The sequence below is a fragment of the Carcharhinus amblyrhynchos genome, chromosome 9, assembly GCF_965287045.1.
Source record: "Carcharhinus amblyrhynchos chromosome 9, sCarAmb.v2.hapA, whole genome shotgun sequence".
NCBI classification, from domain to species: domain Eukaryota; kingdom Metazoa; phylum Chordata; class Chondrichthyes; order Carcharhiniformes; family Carcharhinidae; genus Carcharhinus; species Carcharhinus amblyrhynchos.
The window spans coordinates 42,249,339-42,264,296 of NC_137332.1; the positions used below are offsets into that span (position 1 = coordinate 42,249,339).

The window sequence follows — 14,958 nt, forward strand, 5'->3', positions numbered from 1 at the left end:
TGATGGTTATATAGCTGTCAAACCAAAACAGTTTAATTTAGGATGTAGTAATTAGGCTGCATGCAACTAAATGACCCAAGTCCAAATTTATCAAAACACCCTTTTTAAAAAAGGTACGGTGTATAGACCTACAGAGATTAAATACTGCAAATCAGTTAACTCTATTTAATGGTCACGGTCTAAACATTCGATTTCTCATACGCAAATTGAAGTGGACATACTGAATTCTAATGAGCAGATGCTACTCTTATTTCAAAATAAGAATATCACCTATTGTAAACATCAAACTACAATGTTCTCAATATCACAAGCTGCAGGTTACAATAAAAATTCAATGCAAACCAATAATTGGAAAATGTTAGATTGATCTCCTAGAGATTGTGCTTATGTCTTTGACAGTCGGAACTGTTTTCAGCATTTCACATGAGGTTACTTAGGTCAGACAATGAAGTAAACTGAAAAGATAATTACATTATGTTTGAGCATTACACTTCAGAATAATTGAAGTAGACTGGCCAAAGATTCAGTTCGGAATTTTATTGAGTACAATTTTGTTTTGCGATCTCTATTGTTTTGCAAAATCGACTTTGCGATTGATGTTAAAGCATTACTTTGCTCACAATACATCAATAATAAAATCCAAAACTGTACACTGGTGTCACCAAGTTGTATCACAATCTGCAGAAATTTCACTGAAACTTACTGACATTTTAAAAATAACCATCAGTGGGCAATGAATATTAGACACTGAATATATTTAACAAGACAAGCACCTAACAGAACATGAAATTCATATACCTAGACCTCTAGATTTATTAAATGAAGTCCTCATCTTAAAAACCCAAAACAGAACTTACTGATTTTGAAGCAAAGGATAAGTCTGTCATTTCTGTTGGATTGGCAGATCTTCTGTGAAGAGATCCTCTGGCAACCACCAAATGCACAGATCCTTTGGTCTGCTGGAGCAGTGCAATGGCTTCTTGATGGGAAATGTTCTCATCCAATGGTGTATGATTCAACGCCAATATCTGGTCATGCTCTTGTAACCTGCCATCTCTTTTCACAAAACATCAAAAAGTTTAATGAGCACTCTGGATGAAATGCATTGCCATTTTTGGCAGAAAAAAATTTTTCTTTTCATCAAGGAAACTATTCAATAATGATCATACATAATTTGGAGGATTTCAAATTTCAACTTTATGAGGCTGCCTGGTAGTGTTAAGTCAAAACATTGCAAATCTGAATCCCAACTTCAACTGACATTTAAAGTTACAAGTAGTATGTGTGTGAGTACAACAATTGTAAAAGCAATTAATTAGCATTTGGGAGTAAAACACTGAACAACAATATCTTGCATTCATATAGAGTGTTTAATGTAGTAAAATGTCTCAAAGTGACATCTAGAAGTACAGTGAGGAGCCATAAGCCGACTGCTGACCAAATATTTGGTTTAAGACATAAGTATAAGGTTGGAGAGACAAAGGGGTTTTGGAGAGATTTCCTGAGCTTTAAGCCTAGATAGCTGAAGACATATCAGCCAATAAGGAAGGAATGAAAGAAATGGGAATATACAAATAGTCCAAGTTACAGAAGTGGAGAGTTCGGTTGGCTGAGGGGGGCTACAGAGACAGTGGGGCATTAGAGCATTATGGAACTAACTACCCTCCCAGCATAAGTAAAATACCCACCCAGCATAAGTAAACCTCTATCATGTCATGAAAATATATAATGCAAACCATGTGAACCATGCTTAAAGAGAAATGTAATTTTTAGGAAAGCTGCAGCAGGGGAATTCAGAGGGAGGTAGTTGTGTCAGTGCAGCTTTGTATCAACAAATGAAGATTTCAATTTGTTAAAATTAATAAACACACATTATATCATATAAATGGAGAGAAAAAATTGTACTGGAACATCAAAATATTTTGTGTTGCAGGACAATCTTTATACATACGAATGTAGAATTTAAAGAAAGAAATGTGTGTTTCACTGGTTAGATTTTGTGTTGCTGATGAGTATTTCAAATAAATGCACCTTTATGAAGAAATTTAGTCCCCTGTCCAACAAATACCTTTACAATAAGGTCAAGAAAACAGTATGAATTAATATGAAATACTCCATATATGACAATAGTAATGTAACCCAATCTCAGAACACCACCTATACTACAACAGGGCAACATCCTATGTCTCCTGTGGATTAACAGGTCATCAAGAAATGAGTTAAGGCAATCGGAGGTTGATCCAAAAATGCCACATTTCAGTGTAAGGGACATGACTTAGTCTTTTTAACTTCATCATGATTATATGTCGCAAATGGCTGTAAAAGCTAAATGATAATTGTACAATGTCATGCTCAGATCTGGAACCTCAAGAACATCAAGCCCAACAATTTATCTCCTTAACCAAGAAGAAAAAATGAAGAAAGATCCATAGCAAACAACAGAAAAGGAAACAGGGTGAATTAGAGTCAAACATTATGTAGAAAGAAAAAGAGAGAGGGTGAAAGAAGAAATGGATTAGAGGGAGAAGAAAGACAGAAAGAAAAGGCCCAGTCATTTTCCTCCTCCAAGCATGTTACACTTGCAGAATTTTCACATCCCGCCCACCACAGGAATCGTAATAGACAGGGCAGAAAATTTGGTGGACCGTTCTGGGGGCGCACACAGCCAGAAAATCCTGCCCATCATGTCTTAAAATTGTTTATATGATGTATCCCCAGATTCATTAAAATAAACCTCACTTTTACTTATGAGTGTCAAAACTACTTTGAAAACTGACGTTTAATATGAACGAATATGTGGATGACAAGATTGCTGCAATATTGCCAAAGCAGGTAAAAAGATATCAAAACTCTCACGACAATTCACTACCTGTTGGAATGAAACTCCATTTTCCAGCTTCATTTTCCCATTCTGGGCCTCCAAGGTTGAATGTCGCGTCAGGATCATAAATCATGTCACTAAAAGAGTCTTTTATGAATTACCAGCCCTAAATAGCTACATTGAAATTAATTAATATTAATGGGATAAATCCAGCAATTTTACAATGTGCAATTAATTTCACCAGAGAAATGCAGAGCAAGGCGAAAGTTTTTTGGCTTTGTCCAGGTTAACAGTGAAATAGTACAAATCATTCAGGAGCTTGAGGCAAATCAGAACTTCTGGCATATCTCCTTTACTGCCAAACGCTTGATGAGCTTTGTTACATTTGTCATTACTTTTTTGAAAACCTCTGGATAGTTACTTAATTTTGAATCATCCAGAACAGAGAGGAGACTAATCTCAATACCACGTATTCAAACTTTATTTCAGGAGACAAAAGGGCTGTGTTCTAATTCATGATAAAAATACATTAAAGATGGGTTAAAGCTCTGTGTTTGCAGTTTTCTCTCACTCCATAGCAGCTTTCTCTTGTAAAGTTATACTTCTCATAGTTTAAGTGCAAGACTAATTTCCAAAATTAATGCATAGAGTATTCCACATTTGAATGGGTACTCAGAAATACTGCAACCCAATATTGCCTTCAAAGTAATGGCAAAAATAATACAACTCACCACTGTCAAGGCACAAATGCCGCAGCAACTTCACACGAGGGCAGATGGGTGATTAAACTCAAAATTTAAAAGTTTCTTTCCAACATGCCGTTAACTTTGCAAAAATAGCATTTCACCATCTGGCTCATTATTAAGTTGATTGAGCAGTGATTATTTGCACAGTAGTTATGTTCTAAACTCATCACAGAAAGTTAGAGACAGTCTGAAATGATGGAAGGAATCTATTTTGAAGCCATTTAATATCTATAGAATCATAGTGGTTTACAGCTTGGAAACAGGCCCTCAGCCCAACCGTACATGCCGCCCAAGTTTTTACCACTACTGCCAATTGTCCACATTTGGCCCATATTCCTCTACAGCCATGTGACTCCTGTAACTATCTCAATGCTTTTTAAAAGTCAAAATTGTACCTGCCCCTACTACTGTCTGTAGCAGCTTATTCCAGACAATCACCAACCTCTGAGTGAAAAATTTGCCTCTCTGGACCTTTTTGATCTCTTCCATCTCACCTTAACTCTATGCCCTCTAGTTTTAGACTCCCCTACCCTTGGGAAAAAAAATGTTGACTAGCTATCTCATCTATGCCCTTCATTATTTTATCAGCCTCTATAAGATCACCCCTAAGCTCCGGGGAAAAAAAAGTCTCATTCTATTCAGCCTCTCCTTATAACTCAAACCACCCAGTAGCATCCTAGTAAATTTTTTCTGCACTCTTCCTAGTTTAATAATATCCTTTTTATAATAGGGTGACCAGAACTGTCCATGATATTCTACGTGTGGTCTTACTAATGTCTTGTACAACTTAAACAAGACATCCCAACACCTGTATTCAATGTTCTGACTGATGAAACCAAGCATATCGAATGTCTTCTTCACCACGTGTCCACTTGTGACACAACTTTCATGGAATTATGAACCTGTACCCCTAAATCTCTTGGTTCTATAACTCTTCCCAATGCCCTACCATTAACTGAGTAGGTCCTTCCCCGATCTGATCTACCAAATTTATCAAAACTAAACTCCATTTGCCATTCATCAGCCCACTGACTCAATTGATCAAGATCCCGTTGCAATCCTAGATAACCTTCTTCACCATCCACTATGCCACCAATCCGGGGTCCATTTAATATTTTAGCAAGCTTTAAGTAGCTGTCAGATTTTTAATTATGTGCTAAATTGTTAATTACTGACAATGATTCTTGTTGGCATCAAAAATTAACTATTTCAAGCATGGAGTTGTATTCCTCCAGGTGTTGTTTTATTGGATATTTTGAGGTGTGAAATTCACATTTTTACTTTCCTTATCTTTTATTGGCCTGTCTCTCTCAATACAATCTTTCTTTCTCTTGCTATTTGTCTTTCTATATGATGACATTAAATTAATCTACTCTAATTAACATTCCCTTGACAGTCTTTAGAGTTGCTCATTTCACAATCCTTCCATTTAATAGGTAAGGAGATTCAGATCCTGGATGCCCAAAGTTCCATATTAGTGCACATTCCCAGAAGTTTACAGTACCAAATAATCACTCAGGTTAAATGTACAAGTCCAAGATTTACTTCTACAGCTTGATAAGAACCATATTCTAAATGTTGCAGAAAAAATGATTATGGCACAAAGAAACAAGTTTAAATTTCATACTGAAAAAGTAAAGTTGCATTAGAAAAATCTTGTAGTGGAAAAGTGAAAAAAATGAAAACATGACTGCTCAAAGTGAATTTCTCACTCAGTAATTTGTTTTTCTTTTAAACCCAAGCTTCATGGCTATCAAAGGGATGTGATAAAAACATACTCTTACCTGTCTGCTATACTATCCTTTTGTATTTCTCGTATAAAGATACCAAGTTCGCCTATATTGTCATTTTTAAGACCGACCACACTAAAACCCAGGCCTCCCATTGCTGGCTTGTTCAATTCAATATTTTCTACTTCTCTTCCCTAAATTTTTTTTTAAGAAAAGGGAATTAATAAAAGACAAATATTAAATTACAGTTCAAGTTCATAAACACCCAATGAGTCAAGCATAATGTTAAACAAAACCAAATCTTATCAAGGGCAAGTACTACAATTACAACATATGAGAACACAAAAAAAATCATTGAAACAATATTACCAACACATAATGCAGGGCTTTAGAAAAATTGCATTGAAGCTGTACAATAATCAGTGATTAAATTAGCAAATCATGAGGTGCTGTGCCTAATAGCTTTGTTAAAAGAAAAATTCATAGAAAAACTCAACAGATTTCTTTTTGTGACAACTAAAACATGAATTTTAAAAATCAAATCTCATGACACTCTAACTTTCTACGAGGAATCTTCACACTTCAATATCCCATAATCACCAAAACAACGTCATAATTCTACCCAAATACTGTTTTCAGTACTTTTGCACAATCGAACTGTGAAATAATAGTTCATTCTAACATTTTAAAAAGAAACACTAACCTGAGCTAAAATTTGAATAATTTTATCAAACTCATCCTGCGTTCTCTCAGGTTTTTGTAATGATCTCGGTTGGTCGTAAATTGGAGTATCTGGAAAAAGTTTTGTGTCTTTTGTCAAAGGTGGATTACTAACATAACGTTCAGGATTGAACACCAAGAGTCCCGCTTGTGAAAAGTCAAAATTAGGAGATGCGTTTGTGGACATGCGGTTTAGCTGTGGGCAGATAGATATGAAGTTTCATTTTTATAATCTTGCATCATTTCAATTATGAAAGCACTCATTAGCAACCAGGCAGTGATTGAGATTGCAACTATACTCAATAATTAAATAGTTACTCCCTAAAAGAAGATTTTTTTAAAATTTACCATGGGACAGTTTAGAGATCCATTCTGTTAAGGAATCCATTTAGAACGATGTGTAGAGTTTTTGTTTGGTCTATATTGTACTCACTTAATTTGCCTGCTACATGGCTGGAAACAGTCGTTTTTTGGAGGGTGAAACTCAAGGAAGTACAACTTCACAAAAGTTAGATCAAGCATGACTGATCTCAAAATATAATGTATTTTTTGATCAAAGCAAATGAAAACAAAAATAACATACACAACAACGTCACAACATATTAAGCACTTGCCTGTTCCTTCAGCTGTTTGATTGAATGCTGAAGAGTCAGTATTTGATTAAATAGAGGGCTTGCAATTGTATCTCGCAAAATATTTAGCTTCCCAAGTTGAGATGAATCTCCTTTCTCACGCAATCGTGACTGCAAGCGAGCCACTGCTTGTAAAACCTGCTGTTTATCGACTATACATTAAAAAATCATAGAAAAAATTAGCATACTCCAATTACAACTATGTCAGACATTTGTTATAGCACATATTCTAACAACATTGCTCACACTGAGTCACAATTTATACAACAACAACAAAACCAGAAAATGCTTGAAAATCTCAGCAGGTCTGACAGCAAGTTTGGATGACTCTACATCAGAGCTAAATAAAACTGGAAATAGGATGAGATTTATACTCTGAACTCTGACAAAGAGTCATCCAGACTTGAAATATATTCTCTGTCCACAGATGCTGTCAGATCTGCTGAGATTTTATAGCATTTTCTGTTTTTGTTTGAGATTTATACTGTTGTTTGGGGGAGTGGTGGGGGGGCGAGAACAAATGTAAGCAGTTTAACAAATGACAACCTGGAACAGGAGACAGATGGTTCCAGTAGGGTGGGTGGGTGGGTGGGGGGGGAGGGGAGATGACGGTGGGTGCGGGGTAAAAGATGGGAAGTGGGGTGATATAGAGGACAGAAAAATTAATCAATAGAAGAAATTAAAATAAATGGATGGAAATAAAAATAAAATTAAGGTGGAGGAAAGAGCTCAGTTATTGAACTCAATGTTAAATCCAAAAGCTTGCAACATGCCTAATCGGAAGATGAGGTGCTGTTCCTCCAATTTGCATTGGGCTTCACTGGAATGTTGCGGCGGGCCAAGGACAAACATGTGAACATGAGGTCAGGATGGCATGTTGAAATGGCAAAGAACAGGAAGGTCTGGGTCCTGCTTGCGGATGGACTGATGATGTTCTGTATTTAGTCTCTCCAATGTAGAGCAGATGGCAGATTATACAGTTGTGGAGAAGGAGGCATCGGTAGTTTGGGCATAGTTAGATATGCTGAGGTAAGGGACTTAAAGGCATCGGGGCTAGAAGCAGAATGTGGAAGCAGAAGAAGAAAAGACTGTGGCCTCATTGGACCAGGGAAACTCCAGTTGCATAATCTTGAAGTAATTTGGGATTGAAATAACCAGATTAACGAAGAAATGTAATGTCACACTGGAATAATCACATTGAAATTAAAATAAATGACATACTTCGAATACATACATACATAGAAAGAGAAATGGAGAAGGCATGCAATTTTCTAAGGGCAACACCAGGATATTTCACAAGGATGTATACCAAGATTTGCATGTAACGCAGACTTCCTCTGTCACAGTTTCAACATGCTTTCCTTGTTGTCACCTTTTTGATAACTGCCCAGTTGTATTAAAACATCTCCTCCAATTTACCTTGGGTATTATCATGGGATATCAGCTGGAAATGCTTCCTTTTTGTCACATTTCCTGCGCCACAACTTGGTTGTACTTGGGTAACCAGATCCTTTATTAAAATCATATTTTTTATGATTTATGATGGGGGTTAGGTGGACAACCTGTTTTGCAGACAGCCAAATAGCTCTGTGATCTTAAGATTATGCTGAGCAGTAAGGAGGCTGGACTAGTTTTGAAAGTGCAACATGTTTCACACCATAGGACCAACTATAAGTTTTAAAATGCATGAGCAAGTAACTTTTGTGTTCATTATTTTATACAAAAGAGAATAGTGTTGGTTTTTACTGTTTTATATTTCTAATTTATTTAAATAAGTAAACTGGTGCTTTGGGCCCAAGACTGGGTCTGACAATTACCGATATTTTTTATTAAGCAGCTGATTTCAAAGAAAACTTCCAACAAGTATCTAGCAATCACTGTGAGATGGATTTCCCCTTTGAGTGAGTCTGACTTCACATCGTTAATCACCCAAGTATTAGTTTACCACATCTTACATAACAGATTCCGGCATTTCCCTTCTTCTCATGTAAAGCTAACATGTCTGTGGTTCTCCATTTTCTCTCTTCATCCTTTCTTAAATAATAGAGTGACATTTCCTATCTTCCAATCTTCAGGAACCATTCCAAAATCAAAACAATTTTTGAAGAAGATCTCCAATTCACCCACCCTCTCCATAACTACCTTATTATCACTCTGGGATAGAGACTGTGAGTTGAATTTTCCTGTCCCACCCACCACAGAAATCGCAGCGAGCAGGACATGGACCACGCAAAAGTCCTTTGACCTCCAGTAGAATTTTCCAACCTTGGGGCTGGAAAATCCCACTCTATAGGTGCCAGGGACCTATCAACCTTCAGTTCCATCAAATTCTCCAGTACAACCTTCTTACGAATATCGATTTCCTTAAATTCCTCATTCTCCCTGGTCCTGAGATCTCTAATTCTGGAAGATTTCTTGCATCTTCCTCAGAGAAGACAGACACAAAGTAATCATTTAGCATCTCTGTCATTTCTCTATTGCCCGTTATAAATTATCTTGACACTGCCTATACTGCATCCACATTTGTCTTAGCTAAATGTTTCCTTTTCCCAAACTTATAGAAGCTTTTACATTCCACTTTTATGTTTTTTGCCAGTTTACATTCATATGCTATTTTCCCTTTTTTTGCCAATTTCTTGGACCTCCCTTGCTGGATTTTAAAATTCTCCCAATCTCCTCTCTCCCAAGTGGATGGATAGAATTGACAGGAAACAAATAGTCAGGGTTATGGATCATTTTCAAGCCAGTGAAGTGCAACAAGTAACTTCCACAGGGATCAATTCTGAGGCCTGGTCAATATTTACTATTTGGATGAAGACTGAAGTGTAGCTGCATTTGATAATGCTAAAAAAAATGCATAGAAGAACAAGTTGTGAGGAGGATACGAAGAGCATGCAAGGGAAAATGGATAGCTTAAATGAGCAGGAAAAAAATTGGTGTGGGGTATAATGCAAAAAAAATTAGGTTGCCCACTTTTGGCAAAAATAAAAAATATTATTACAATAGAGAGAGACTGCAAAATACTGCAATACAGAGCGATCTGGGTGTGTTTTATTGGGAATTTAGCTCAGGCCCGCTCCCCCCGGATGTGCCGGGCCAGGTGGATGTCCTTGGTCATGATGGTGACCCGCTTGGCGTTGATGGCGCAGAGGGTGGTGTCCTCGAAGAGGCCCATCAGGTAAGCCTCGCTGACCTCCTGCAGGGCCATGACGGCCAAGCTCTGGAAGTGCAGGTTGGTCTTGAAGTCCTGGGTGATCTCCCACAACAGGCGCTGGAAGGGCAGCTTGCAGATCAGCAGCTCTGTGGATTTGTGGCAGCGGCAGATCTCCCACAGCACCACGGTGCCAGGGCGGTAGCGGTGCAGCTTCTTCACGCCGCCAGTGGCCAGGGCACTCTTGCAAGCTGCCTAGGTGGCCAGCTGCTTGTGGGGAGCTTTACCACTGGTAGATTTGCTTGGTCCTCGCCATCCTCTCCTGAATCACAGGAGTTAGCACGCGGATACAGCAAGTAACTCGGAAGGTAAATGGAAGTTTGGCCTTGATTACAGGGGAAATGGAAATCTTGCCACGACTGTACAGGGCATTGATGAAGCTGTTCATAGGAAACAGTGTATAATTTTGGTCTCCTTACTTAAGAAGGGATGTACTTGCATTGGAGGTTCAGAGAACGTTCACTCAGCTGGTTCCATGGAAAAAGGTGTTGTCTTAAAAGGAAAGGTTGAGCAGGTTGGTCTTACATTCATTGGAGTTTAGTAGAATGAATGAAGTGATCTGATTCAAACAAATAAAATGTTGAGACTGCTTGACAGGGCAGAAACTGAGATAATGTCTCCCCTTATGGGAAATCCAGATCTCGGGGCACACTTTAAGAATAAGGATCTTCTGATCCCACTGACGGCAAACCCCCACTGTGCGTTTCCCAGCAGCGTGCGGTGAAATCAATGGGAAATCCCAGTGATAGCAACGGGACCAGCAGATCCCGCTGCCAGTGTGCCACCACACACTGCCAAGACAAACACAGTGGAAGGCTTTTCTGTTTGCAAAGGAAGGGCCCTGTATGACAGCAAAATGAGAAAGGCACTTCAGGAGGTCTCAAAACTTGCATATACTATTACAGATAATAAATACGTCAGTTCCTTAAAAAATTATACAAATAGACAAAGCAGTACCTGCGACAGCCTTTTCAGGCATGATGATGCCACTGATTGTTTAGTTTTTTTTCAGGAAATCTACAATGGTGAAAGAGACATCAGTCAAGAAATACAAAATATATACACAGCATCCAGATCAAATCAGTTTTTAGTTCAATAGTTATATTGCTTTCCTGCACAGAGTTTATTACATGCACTATGGTCACCATTATACAGTGGAGCATATTGGCTTTGATGACAGAACTCCAAAGATTGACTGGAACTGATACTTGGGCACATATGTGCACATTTCATTGATCAGCTTTTATACTGCATTGGGGTTAAGATTAGTTCAACTTCCTGGCAGGTGGAGGCTCTTGCACTTTGCTAGTGCTGTACGTTTTCCATTTACACAACTCTTCAGTTGGTATCAAGTTTGCAAACAGCCTGATAAGGACAAAATATTACAGATGCTGGAATCTGAAACAAAAGCAGAATATGCCAGAAAAACTGGGGTGGTCTGACAGCATCTGTTGAGAGGGAATAGAGCCAATGTTTGCATCTAGATTATCGAGACGTTCGCTTTATTCTCCCTCCACAAATGCTATCAGACCTTCAGTTCTAACCTTTCAGTTCTTCTTACACTGTCATGCACATGTTGATTTTTTTTACATCTGTCGCATTATGCCTCACTGTCTTCTGCACATGCATTTCTGCCATTTAACCATTGCTTGTTCCCCATCTTAGCATTTGATCAATCACTGTATTTATTCTGGTGTATCTGTATATGTGGTTGGTAAATATGTGAGAAGTGGGTGCATGTGGGTGGGGTGCACATGTGTGTGGTGTGCATGTAGTATGCAGTGTCTGGGGTAAGTAAGTGGGCAGTAGGTGTGTGGGTATGGCTGAGTGGAGTCGGCTGAGTTGGTGGTTGTGCGTGTGGGATGGTTGTGTAAACTTCTTATCCAGTTTGCAGCCTTTATTGTGGTCAACTACAACATCCTCCTCACCGCTCTAACATTGTCTAGCTGAGCGATCATTTGCCTGGTCTCAGTCTTGTCAATCTGATTATAACCAGAGAATAACCAGCACTGGTTTTATTTTCCACTCCGGAACCATTAATTCTGGTGTTCCCCAAGGATCCATCCATGAACTCTTCTATTTCTCAGCTAAGTGCTGCCACTCAATGATCTCATCCAAGTACATTAGTTTCCACATGTACACTGACAATAACTACCATCTCACCAACTCTATCGCTGTAACTTTCTCAATCCTTCCACTGTCTCCAAATTGGCAGGCTACTTGTACAGCATTGAGTAGTGGATAAGCAGGAATTTCCTCCAACTAAATACTGGAATGGTTTTCAGATCCTGCATTTCCTGACTACTGATTGTATCCTTCTCCATGGCAAATGCCTGAGGCTAAAGCAGGCTGTTTCCAAAAGAAGCAGAAAATGCTGGAGAAACTCAGCAGGTCTGATGGCATCTGTGGAGAGAGAATAGAGCCAACATCTTGATAATCTAACTCAAACATTGGCTCTATTCCCTCTCCACAGATGCTGTCAGGCCACCTCAGTTTTTCCGGCATTTTCTGCTTTTGTTTCAGAATCCAGCAGCCCCGTAGTATTTTGCCTTTATCAGGCTGTTTGCAAACCTGACACCAAGATGAGCTTCTGACCATATGTTATTGTTTTGTTTCAGCCATCCATCAATATCACATCGCTGTGACATTATTTACCAGTCATTATTTCATGTTTATTTCGTTGTGTTTACTTTTGTAATAATAAGTTTCCAAAGATGTACTGTTAAGACTAGGATCCTATAATCGTAAAGCCTCGTTAACCAAAATGAAGAGAGAGCAGTATGTAAAAGTCGATATACTAGAATTAACATTTTAAAAAAACTATAACATACAAGATGTCCTAACATATTTTAATATCATACATTGTGCAATCGAAAGGGTGGGATCACCATTACATCAATGGTAAAGAACTCAGCAAACTCTTCAATCTCTGGTCAGATGAAGGTAGATTTATGACTTTCCTGCAATTCCAAATAACGTCCAGTTTTCAGTGTCACCGGCCCACTGCAGAAAATAAACAACACTAACACAACAGATTGAAGATTAACCGGACAGATTAATCCACCATTTCCTTGAAATCAAATACAAGAATAAAGCAGCAGTCGGTTCACATTCAGACAGAATCTTTAGTGAAAATGCCAGCTCCCTATCGGATAAAAGCTGCGCCCCAACTTAAGTTTTGGTCCAGGGGGAATTACTCGGTTGTCATTTCCAGGCCTTGGTTATTTACACTTTGCTCCTCCAACTTTACCCCCGAGAACCTCGGCCCCGCATCAAGGTCCAGTTCACCGCCTGGGTTTTACCTGTGTCCGGAACCTGGGCTCAGCAGCGCCTCCCCGTCCCCCAGAGGCAGCGCCGTGCCCCCGGTCCCCACAGCCCAGCCCAGCCCGGCCACGGCCCAGTCTCTCAGCCCCGGCTCTCCGGCCTCACCTGCCCGAGCGGAAGTGACTCACCCCGCGAGAGCTCACCTGAGACAGGAAACTGCGCGAGGGGGCACCACCCCCAGAGAGACACTGCAATCCCAACCCCCAGGGGACTCACTGTAGTCCCCACCCCCCCCCCCCCCGGAATCACTGTAATCCCCACCCCCCCCCCCCGGAATCACTGTAATCCCCACCCCCAGGGAATCACTGTAACCCCCACCCCACTCCCAGGGAATCAATTTAATCCCCATTCCACCCAGAGGAATCACTGTGACCTCCACCCCACATTTTATTTAAATAAAATAATTCCGAATTAGTTTCTTGCATTCTCCTGTGTTTGGTGAAAACCTCATCAAAGTTTTCTGCTTAAAAGCCTCGCTGACTTTTATTTTTGGACATTTTGAATGCATATTATATTTATATATCTGTATTTGTATGCAATATTTATGCAGCGATACTGGACTTCTCTATGAAGAACATTGGCTAATTTTACTACATTAAGAGCAGTATATAAAGTTTATAAAATTAATTTATTAGTGTCACAAATAGGCTTACATTAATACTACAATGATATATTTATATATCAGTATTTGTACACAATATTTGGGCAACAGTGCCACACATGATATTTTTGTACAGCTTGTGGGTACCAATTCTGTAGATGCTTTTTTGTCAGCTTTTGTTTGTGATGTATATTAGTGTTGTATTTGCTTACTAATTTGTACCAGTATTGTATTTGTATATCTGTATTGTACTTGTAAAAGGTAAAGTCACCATAATCCCTGATGACCATAGGCTACTTTCCCCTGTGAGGGGGAGGGCTAACTGGTAGTTATTTAACCTGAGGGTCAGCACACCTCAGGCAAGGAGCAAGCTTGAGAAGGCAGGCCTTCATGAATGACCTCAGCCGGTACAGAGATTGAACCCATGCTGTTACTTTGCATCACTAACCAGCTGTCCAGTCAACTGAGCTAAACCGACCTCCCACTTATATTTGTATAAATGTTTTGGGTACCAGCATTATGTTTTTATATCTGTGATATTTGATAGAATTTTTGAAGAAGCAATGTTATGTATTTCATTATTGTATTTGTATACAATTGTACTTCAGCATTGTTCACCGTATCTTGGTACATCAAATCAAATCAAAATATTTGCGTAGTTGTGCTTCTATATTGCATGTATAGTTGTTTGTTTAAAGGTTATTTATAATTGTCACAAGTAGGCTAACATTAACACTGCAATGAAGTTACTGTGAAAATCGCCTAGTTTCCACACTCCGACAACTATTCCGGTACACTCAACGAGAATTTAACACGACCTGTGCACCAAACCAGCACGTCTTTTGGACAGTGGGAAGAAATCGCAGCACCCGGAGGAAACCCACGCAAACATGGGGAGAAAATGCAGGCTCCACATAGACAATGACCCAAGCCGGGAACCAAACCTGGATCCTCGGCGCTGTGAAGGCAGCAGTGCTAACCACTGTGCCACCGTGTTGTATTTGTGCACAGTTCAGCATTGTATGTGTACACAGTTGTAGTTCTGTTTTGTATTTATGCATAATTCATCGTTGGTTTTCTGCAGTTTGTGTTTCAGTGCAGTGGTCTATTTTGCTGTGTTGCATTTATGTTGTATGACAGGTGATGGACACGCCCCCAGCACGTGATCAAATT

At 39.2% G+C, this 14,958-nt stretch overlaps 1 protein-coding gene across 5 annotated transcripts in view; it reads right to left on the reverse strand.

The window, feature by feature from the left end:
• The window catches only part of patj (PATJ crumbs cell polarity complex component), a 359,514-nt gene extending 346,267 nt beyond the window's left edge, over positions 1 to 13,247 (reverse strand). For 2 of the 5 annotated variants that reach the window (XM_080195515.1, XM_080195511.1), the window contains exons 1-6: positions 12,722 to 13,105; positions 10,818 to 10,877; positions 6,632 to 6,801; positions 6,001 to 6,213; positions 5,352 to 5,491; positions 858 to 1,056 (exon numbers count right to left, since the gene is read on the reverse strand). In XM_080195515.1, coding sequence (XP_080051641.1) covers positions 858 to 1,056; positions 5,352 to 5,491; positions 6,001 to 6,213; positions 6,632 to 6,801; positions 10,818 to 10,839 — 744 coding nt within the window. In that variant the 5' untranslated portion in view covers positions 10,840 to 10,877; positions 12,722 to 13,105. Of the gene's footprint in view, positions 1 to 857; positions 1,057 to 5,351; positions 5,492 to 6,000; positions 6,214 to 6,631; positions 6,802 to 10,817; positions 10,878 to 12,721; positions 13,106 to 13,162 lie in introns of those variants that run through there. The other 3 variants (XM_080195514.1, XM_080195516.1, XM_080195517.1) reach the window with 3 other exon arrangements.
• Between the last annotated feature and the right edge of the window lie 1,711 nt (positions 13,248 to 14,958).